General features: G+C 44.5%; 1 protein-coding gene across 2 annotated transcripts in view; it reads right to left on the bottom strand.

Moving 5' to 3' along the window:
• The window catches only part of Spg7 (SPG7 matrix AAA peptidase subunit, paraplegin), a 63734-nt gene that overhangs the window by 42370 nt on the left and 11443 nt on the right, over positions 1–9921 (bottom strand). Inside the window, exon 3 of one of the 2 annotated variants that reach the window (XM_004665956.2) lies at positions 7916–8005. In XM_004665956.2, coding sequence (XP_004666013.2) covers positions 7916–8005 — 90 coding nt within the window. Of the gene's footprint in view, positions 1–7605; positions 7734–7915; positions 8006–9921 lie in introns of those variants that run through there. The other variant, XM_045153437.1, reaches the window with a different exon arrangement.

The raw sequence follows: 9921 nt of genomic DNA, 5'->3' as shown, positions 1-9921 counted from the left end.
ACATAAGGCAGCACACGCGTCTGGAGTTTGATCTCCGTGGCTAGAGGCCCAAGCACACCAATTCTCTACCTCTTAATCTTTCTCTCTCTCTCATTTAAATAAATAAGTAGATAACAAGGAAAAAAAAAAAAAAGAGGCCAGGTGTGGTGGCCCACACCTTTAATCCCAGCACTCAGTAGGCAGAGGTAGAAGGACTGCCATGAGTTTGAGACTACCCTGGGAATACATAGTAAATTCCAGGTCAGCCTGGGCTAGAGTGAGACCCTACCTCCAAAATCTATAAAGGAAAAATGAAAAGAATTCAAGATCAGCCAAGGCTACCAAGCAAGATCCTATCTCAAAAAAAAAAAAAAAAAAAGCGAGCTAGGCATGTGGCACACACCTTTAATCCCACTACTCAGAAGACAGAGGTAGGAGGATCACTGTGAGTTTTAGGCCAGCTTGAAACTACTAGATTGACACTACCTCAAAAAAAAACTAAAGAAGGGGCTGGAGAAATGTCTTATCAGTTAAGGCGCTTGCCTGCAAAGCCAAAGGACCCAGGTTTGACTTCCCAGGACGCACATAAGCCAGATGCACAAGGGAACACACGCATCCGAAGTTTCTTTGCAGTGGCTAGAGGCCCTGGCAGACCCATTCTCTCTCGCTTGCTCGCTCGCTCGCTCTCTCTCTCTCAAATAAATAAAAATATTGAAAAAAAAAAATACCACAAGTGGAGGTTAATGTGTATATATATATATATATATATATATATATATATATATATATATATAAAAAAAAATAAAATCCTACCACATGGGAGGTAGACATAGGAGGACTGCTTTGAGTTTGAGGCCAACCAGGGCTACAAAGATTCTGTCACCAAATAAAAAGGGCAGGGGGAGCCAGGCATGGTGGCACACACCTTTAATCCCAGCACTTGGGAGGCAGAGATAGGAGGATTGCTGTGAGTTCAAGGCCAATCTGATACCCCAGAGTGAGTTCCAGGTCAGCCTGGGCTGAGTATTACCCTACCTTGAAAATCTAAAAAACAAAGAGTGGAGTGGAGAGCTGTAGAGATGACATAGTGGTTAAGGTACTTGGCTGCAAAGCCAAAGGACCCAGGTTTGATTCCCAGTAAGCACATGAAGCCAAATGCACAAGAGATGGCACAGGCATCTGTAGTTCATCTGCAGTGCCTAGACCCTGGTGCATCCATTCTCTCTCTTGCTAATAAATAAATTATACACATATACATACATACACACACACATATTTTTGTTTGTTTGTTTGTTTGTTTTTTGAGGTAGGGTCTCACCTAACCCAGGCTGACCTGATATTTACTATTTAGTCTCAGAGTGGCCTCAAACTCATATCAATCCTCCTACCTCTGCCTCCCAAATGCTGGGATTAAAGGTGTGAGCCACCATGTCTGGCCTAAAATATATTTTTTTTAAGTATTTTATTTTGAGACTGGGGAAATGGCTTAGCACTTAAGGCTTTTGCTTGCGAAGCCTAAGGACCCGGTTCAATTCCCCAGCACCCAGATGCACAAGGGGGTGCATGCATCTGGAGTTTGTTTGCAGTGGCTAGAGGCCCTGGCATGCTCATTCTCCCTCTCTCAGTCTCTCTGCCTCTCTCAAACATATGTATATACACACACACATATACATAATATTTTATTTATTTGAGAGAAAGGGGAAAAGGCAGAGAAAAATAGAGAATGGGCATGCCAGAGTCTCCAGCCACTGCAAACAAACTCCAGACACATGTGCCACCTTGTGCATCTGGCTTACATGGGTATTGGGGAGTCAAACTGAGGTCCTTTGGCTTTGCAGGCAAATGACTTAACCACTAAGCCAACGCTCCAGCCCTAAAATATTTTTTTTTTAAATGCACATGCAAAGATGGGCATGGTGGCACATCACACGCCTTTAATCCTAGCACTTAGGAGGCAGAGGTAGGAGGATCACCATGAGTTGGAGGCCACCCTGAGACTACATACTGAATTCCAGGTCTCCCCTGGCTAGACTGAGACACTACCTCAAAAAAAAAAAAAAAAAAAAGCACATGCTGCTAGGCATGGTAGTCCATGGCTTTAACCCCAACTCTTGGGAGGCAGAAATATGAGGATGGTCATGAGTTCGAGGTCAGCCTGAGACTACATAGTGAATGCCAAGTCAATATGGGCTAAAGCAAGACCATAACTCAAAGAAGCACAAAAGCAAAAAAACATGAGTTATTTTTACAAAAAAAGTGGGGAGGGGGGCTGTAGATAGGAATTAGCAGTTAAGGTGCTTTACTGCAAAGCCGAAGGACCCAGGTTCAATTCCCCAGCATCTACATAAACCAGAGGCAAAAGGTGGCACATGGGCCTGGAGTTCATTTACAGTGGCTGGAGGCCCTGGAGTGTCAATTCTATCTGTACCCCTACTCAAATAAATAAAGAAATACATTTTTTTAAAAAATATTTTTTTTAGTCATTTTTTATTTATTTATTTGAGAGCGATAGACACAGAGAGAAGGACAGATAGAGGGAGAGGGAGAGAATGGGTCCGCCAGGGCTTCCAGCCACTGCAAACGAACTCCAGACACGTGCGCCCCCTTGTGCATCTGGCTAACGTGGGACCTGGGGAACCAAGCCTCGAACCGGGTTCCTTAGGCTTCACAGGCAAGCGCTTAACCGCTAAGCCATCTCTCCAGCCCAATAAAAATATTTTTAAAGGGGGGAAGGAAGCCAGGCGTGGTGGTGCATGCCTTTAATCCCAGCACTTGGGAGGCAGAGGTAGGAGGATCACCATGAGTTTGAGGCCCCCTGAGACTACATAGTTAAATTCCAGATCAGCCTGGACCAGAGTGAGACCCTACCCTGAAAAAAAAAAGGGGTGGGGGGGGAGGACTGTAGAGATTGCTTAGCGGTTAAGGTGCTTCCCTGCAAAGCCAAAGGACCCCAGTTTGATTCTCCAGGACCCATGTAAGCCAAATACACAAGGGGGCGCATGCATCTGGAATTTGTTTGCAGTGGCTGGAGGCCCTGCTATATGCATATGCACTTATCTCTCCCCACCCCCTTCTCTTCCTCTATCCTTCTCTCTACTTCCAAATAAAAAGTATTTTTAATTTATGTTTAATATTTTTATTTTTATTTATTTGTGAGAAAGAGGCAACTAGAGAGTGAATGGTATACCAGGGTCTCTAGTCACTGAAAACAAATTTCAGATGTATGCACCACCATGTGCATCTGGCTTACATGGGTACTGGGAAGTTGAACCTGGGTCCTTAGACTTCACAGAAAGCTACTTAACTACTAAGCTATCTTGCCAGCCCTTATTTATTTATGAGAAATAAAGAATATAAATATGGGTGCATTAGGACACCTTGTGCTACAAATTAACTCCAGATGCATGTACCACATTGTGCATCTGGCTTTACATGGTTACTGGGGAACTGAACCAGCTGTGAAGGTGAACTCAAGTTGCAATGTAGACCCCAGGATGTTGGGGGTGCCAAGTCCATGGGAACCTCCTTCAAGGAAAGCTACAGACTCAGAATGAAAACAGCCCACAAGAGAGGCCATGTGTTTTACAAGTAGCAAAGCTGTAGAGACAGAGCTACCCAAGCCTTTTGGAACCCAGAAGATTTAATAACAAGTCCCAGATACTGGATACAGAACTTGACATTTGCCCTGCTGAGTTCTGGCCGTCCTTTGGTCCAATTTTTTCTTGCTGCAATCCCCATTCCTTCCTTTCAGAATGGGAATATATGTTAGAAGTATGTAACTAGCTAGAGTACTCTGAATTGATGTTTATTAAATCTTGTAACTTGGATTTCCAGCCACCTGGCTGGAGGAGGTGGTACCATGGGCAGATCCTGGAGATCCAACACCAACAGGTTAAGGGGCTACTGGGGGTGGATCTAAATTCTAGCCTAAGGTATGCAGAGTGCTTGAGCTTTGCCTGGGGGTCCCAGAGTGTGCTTCTTTGTGGTGTTGGTTGTGGTTTTTCTCTTTGTATGGATTTGGTACAGGGAGCCAGCTTCTTTTCAACATTATGGAACTTCCCCCAGATCTATAAGCTTAAAGTAAATGCCAATTTTCCCATTTAAAAAAAAAAAAAAAAAAAGCTGGAGGGATGGCTTAGCAGTTAAGACATTTGCCTGCAAAGCCTGGTTCAATTCCCCACTACCCACATTAGCCAGATGCACAAGGGGGCACATGTGTCTTGGAGTTCACTTGCAGTGGCTGGATGCCCTGGCGCACCCATTCTCTTTCTCTCAAATAAATACATATGCTTGTGTGTGTATGTATAAATAAAAGAATAGTCAATTCTGAAGCTGAGCATGGTGTGAGGCACACCTTTAATTCTAGCACTTGAGAGGCAGAGGTAGGAGGATCACCATGAGTTTGAGGCCACCCTGAGACTATACAGTATATAGTGAATTCCAGGTCAACCTAAGCTAGAATGAATTTCTACCTTGAAAAATAAAAAATAAATTCAAAAAAAGGAGCTGGAGAGATGGCTTAATGGTTAAGGAACTTGCCTGCAAAGCCAAAGGACCCAGGTTCAATGCCCCAGGACCCGCGTAAGCCAGCTGCACAAGGGGCACATACATCTAGAGTTCATTTGCAGTGGCTGGAGGCCCTAATGTGCCTGTTCTCTCTCTGTCTCTCTTCTCTGTCTCTCGTCTCCTCTCTCTCGAGGCCAGCCTGAGACTACATTCCAGTATTTCAGAATTTCAGGTCAGCCTGAGCTAGAGTGAAGACCCTACCTTGAAACAACAACAACAGCAACAAAAAGGTGGAGGGAGGTGGTTTTGGGAGATTCCTCAGTGGTTAAAGGTGCTAACTTGCAAAGTCTAACAGGTTAAGTTTGATTCCTTAGTACCCAAATAAAGCCTGATACACAAAGTGGTACATGTGGCTGATGTTTGTTTGCAGCTACAATATGCCCAGGCAAGCCCAGATACTCTCTCTAGTAAATAAATAAAAATACAAATTTGGCTAGAGAAATGGCTTAGCGGTTAAGACACTTGCCTGCAAATCCAAAGGACACAGGTTCAATTCCTGTGGTGGTTTGATTCAGATGTCCCCATAAACTTTGATGTTCATAATGCTAGGTTCCCAACTAAGGGGATATTTAGGAATTGATGCCTCCTAGAAACAGGGCATTGTTGGGGACAGTCTTACAGGTATTAAAGCCAGTTTTCCCTTGCCAGTGTTTGGCACACTCTCCTGTGGCTGTTGTCCACCTGATACTGGCCAGAATGTCTACCTTCTGCTCATGCCATCATTTTCCCTACCATCATGAAACTTCCCTTCAAGTCTGTAAGCCAAAGTAAACCCCCTTTTCTCCCAAAAGCTGTTCTTGGTCGGGTGATTTTTGCCAGCAATGGGAACCTGACTGCAACAAATCCCCAAGAACCACATAAACCAGATGCACAAGGGGGGTGCACACATCTGGAGTTCCTTTACAGCAGCTGGAGGCCCTGGCAAATCCATTCTCTCTCTCTCCCCCCTCCCTCTCAAATAAATAAAATTAAAAAAGAAGTGCTTCCAGGCATGGTGGCGCCTACCTTTAATCCCAGCACTCAGAAAGCAGAAGTAGTAGGATTGCCATGAGTTTGAGGCAACCCTGAGACTCCATAGTGAATTCCAGGTCAGCCTGGGCTACAGTGAGACCCTACCTCAAAAAAAAAAAAGTGCCATTAGGCATTGAGACACATTGTCCTCTTTTTAAAAAGTAAGTAATTAAATAAAAATAATATAAAAACTTCGGCTGGAGAGATGGCTTACTGGTTAAGGCGCTTGCCTGCAAAGCCTAAGAACCCAGGTTCAATTCTCCAGGTATCACATAAGCCAGATGAACATTGTGGTGCATGCATATGGAGTTCATTGCAGTGGCTGGAGGCCCTGGCACACCCATTCTCTCTCTCTCTAATAAATTTTAAAAATAATGCAAGAATGCTGGGCGTGGTGGCACACGCCTTTAATCCCAGCACTCAGGAGGCAGAGGTAGGAGGATTGCCATGAGTTCGAGGCCACCCTGAGACTCCATAGTGAATTCCAGATCAGCCTGGGCTAGAGTGAGACCCTACTTTGAAAACTAAAATAATAATAATAATGATGCAAGAACTTAACAGAAAAACAAGGGGTTAGGAGCTGGGCATGGTGGCACATGCCTTTAATTCCAGCACTCATATAGGAGGATCACTTCAAGTTTGAGGCCAACCTGGGACTACAGGCTGAGTTCCAGGTCAGCCTGGGCTACAGTGAGACCCTACCTTGAAAAATCAAAAAAAGAAAAAAAAAATAAGATGTTATGAATAAGCCATATGGGTATCTACTTCTTTGGATAATGGTGCACCCAGAAGGTATATATTACTAGAAAGATTTCAGTGCCAACTGAGCATGGTGGCACATGCCTTTAATTTCAGCATACAAGAAGCGGAGGTAAGAGGATCACTGTGAGTTTACGGCCACTCTGAGACTACACAGTGAAATCCAGGTCAGCCTGAGGTAGAGTGAGACCCTACCTTGGGGAAAAAAAAGGTTCAGTGCCAAGGATGGGATACCTTCTAATAAGCTATTGGCCAGGGAAGTCCCTGATGTTCCCAAAACATTACAGGTCTTTGCCAATTTTGCCAAGGCTCTTGGTTTTCCAACAGAACTAGATGGTAAGACCCTATTGCTGAAGACTTTCCATGCCTGGGTTACAAGATCATTGAGAATTATTTTGTGGAGCTGAGCTGAAAACCTCCTCCCTGTGGATCAGCTGACCAAAAGCTAGAAAACAAATCTATGCTACATGCAGCCCTATGGGAAAAAGAAGTCATCAGCAGTGACAAACAACAGTGGACACTGAAAGCCTTATGTCTGGCCAGCCAGGCCAAATGAACCAATGTGTGCAATACTGGCACATCTGATAAGGGGAAACCAACCGATCTCTAATGGACAGCAGGCCGGTTCCACAGGAGGTAATACATGCCTGGTACTGAAAACCTAGTAAACAGTCTAGGACTGGGAGATGGTAAGTCCTAGGAAAGTAACACCTGCTATAGTCTGGCTAAATGTATATATTGTGCTCACCAAACTACCCTGCAAGCACCTTTTCTTTTCTTTGAAGTACAGTCTTGCTCTATAGCTCAAGCTGACCTGAAATTCACTATGTAGTTTCAGGGTGGCCTCCAACTCAATCCTCCCACCTCTGCCTCTGCAGTGCTGGGATTAAAGGTATATATGCCTCTCATGTTTGGTTAGAGAAGCTTCTCTATTCAGATGGCAGTGACCACTGGATGACTCAAAAGGCACCACAGACATCTCTATCACACCTTCCAAGGCTCAAGGTCCATTGCAGAAAAGGTGATGGAAAGAATATAAGAGCCACCAGACATGATGGCACACGCCTTTAATTCCACCACTCTGGAGGCAGAGGTACAAGGATCGCCGTGAGTTCAAGGCCCCCTTGAGAATACATAGTGAATTCCAGGTCAACCTGGTCTAGAGCAAGATCCTACCTTGGGAAAAAAAAAAAAAAAAAAAGGAGGAGGAGGAGGAGAAAGAGGAAGAAGAAAGAAAAAAAAAAAAAAGAAGGAAAAAAGCTACTGACAATACTGAGAAGCTGGATTTACCTAAGACATTCTGGTGCTCACTCCCAGGAATCCAGGCAAATTTGAGATTCACCCTTTCTATGCAGACAGAAATGCCATCTACCTTTAGTCATTCCTGAAGGGGATTAGAGACATCTAAGGAAGTATCTCTGAAAGAAAAATGCAAAGGATCCAACAATCACAGACAAAAACAGAACAGTTGTGCACCAAGGCAGGCAAGCACAGGAGCCTGTGATCTCCTGCCTGTCACTCGAGCCTCACCCTGCTTACAGGAGCCCACACAAGAGCGACAACAGAGGGGATGGCACTTCAGGACATCAGAAAGGTGTACCTTCATCATCTTCAGGGGCCTTCCCTTTGGACTTATCACCATCTTTATTCTTCTGCTTCATCCCTGAGGTATTAAAATAGTAAGTACCACCTAAAACAAATGAGAAAAGAATGCAATATCAGGGATAGGCAAATGGGTCAGCAGTTAAGGTGCTTGCTTGCAAAACCTGAAGGCCCAGGTTGAATACCCTAATGCCCACACACAGAGCTAGAAACACAAAGTGACACAAACATCTAGAGATCATTTTCAGTGGTAGGAGGCCAAGGCATGCCCATTCTCTCTCTCCCTCTCTCAAATAAATATTTAAAAAAATAATTCAGGGCTGGAGAGATGGCTTAGTGGTTAAAGCATTGACTATAAAGCCAAAGAACCCAGGTTCAATTCCCCAGGACCCATGTAAGCCAAATATACAAGGTGACATATGCATCTAAAGTTAATTTGCAGTGGCTGGAGGCCCTGACATGCTCATTCTCTCTGTCTCTATCTCCCTCAAATAAATAAATAATATAAAACATAAGCCAGAGCCAGGCGTGGTGGTAAACACCTTTAATCCTAGAACTTGGGAGGCAGAAGTAAGTGGATTGCTGTTTGAGGCCACCCTGAGTCTACATAGTGAGTTCCAGGTCAGCCTGGACTAGAGTGAGACCCTACCTCAAACCCCAACCTCCCCCCTCCAAAAAAAAAATACACACACACACACACACACACACACACACACACGCCAGGTGTGGTGGTGCACACCTTTAATCCCAGTACTCAGGAGGCAGAGGTAGGAGATCATAATGAGTTTGAGGCCACCCTGAGACTATATAGTGAAATCCAGGTCAGCCTGAGCTAGAGTGAGACTTGAATACCCAAATTAATTAAATAAATAAATAAATAAAATTTTTTAAAAAAGAAAGAATTAAGCCAGGCATGGTGGTGCACACCTTTAATCCCAGCACTCTAGAGGCAGAGGTAGAAGGGTCCCTGTGAGGTGGAGGTACCCTAAGAATACAAAGTGAATTTCAGGTCAGGGTGGGCTAGAGTGACACCCTATCTCAAAAAGCAAAACAAAAAAAGAAAGAATTCAGGGCCAGGCATGGTGGCACACACCTTTAACCCCAGCACTGAGGAAGCAGAGGGAGGAGGACTGCTGTGAGTAGGAGGCCAGCCTGGGACTACATAGTTAGTTCCAGGTCAGCCCGAGCTACAGTGAGACCCTACCTCAAAAAATCTAAAAGCAGGGCTGAGCATGGTGGTGCACACCTTTAATTCCAGCACTTGGGAAGCAGAGGTAGAAGGATTGTCATGAGTTCAAAGCCACCCTGAAAATACAGAGTGAATTGCAGGTCACCCTGGGCTAGAATGAGACCTTACTTTGAACAAACAGGGAAAAAAAATCCAAAATAGGACTGGAAAGATGGCTTAGCAGTTAAGTCATTTGCCTGCAAAAGCCAAAGGATCCTGGTTCAGTTCTCCAGGATCCACGTTAGCCAGATGCACAAGGGGGCACATGCATCTGGAGTTTGTTTGCAGTGGCTGGAGGCTCTGGCATGCCCATTCTCTCCCCCCTCAATAAATAAAATATACTAAAAAGAGAGAGAGAGAGGCAGATATATATAGAGAGAGCATACCAGGGCCTTCAGTCACTGTAAATGAACTCCATATGCATGTAGCCCCTCTTGAGCATCTGGTTAACATGGGTCCTGGAGAACTGAACCAGGACCCTTTTGGCTTCGCAAGCAAACGCCTTAACCGCTAAGCCATCTCTCCAGCCCTCTCTCCCTCTTTCTGAAATAAATAAGACATTTTTTAAATAAATAAATAGGTAAGGCAGGTATTGTAACTCACACTTATAACCCTACTATAATCCTACCACTCATGAGCTAAGGCAGAAGAATCACTTTAAATTCCAGGCTAGCCTGGGCTATAGAATGAGTTCAAAACCATCTTGAGCCAGGCATGGTAGCACATGCCTTTAATCCCAGAACTTGGGAGGCAGAGGTAGGAGGGCTGCCATGAGT

Source organism: Jaculus jaculus, chromosome 1 (genome assembly GCF_020740685.1).
Source record: "Jaculus jaculus isolate mJacJac1 chromosome 1, mJacJac1.mat.Y.cur, whole genome shotgun sequence".
In the NCBI taxonomy this organism is placed as follows: Eukaryota; Metazoa; Chordata; class Mammalia; order Rodentia; family Dipodidae; genus Jaculus; species Jaculus jaculus.
This window is presented reverse-complemented; position numbering and strand designations above follow the sequence as displayed.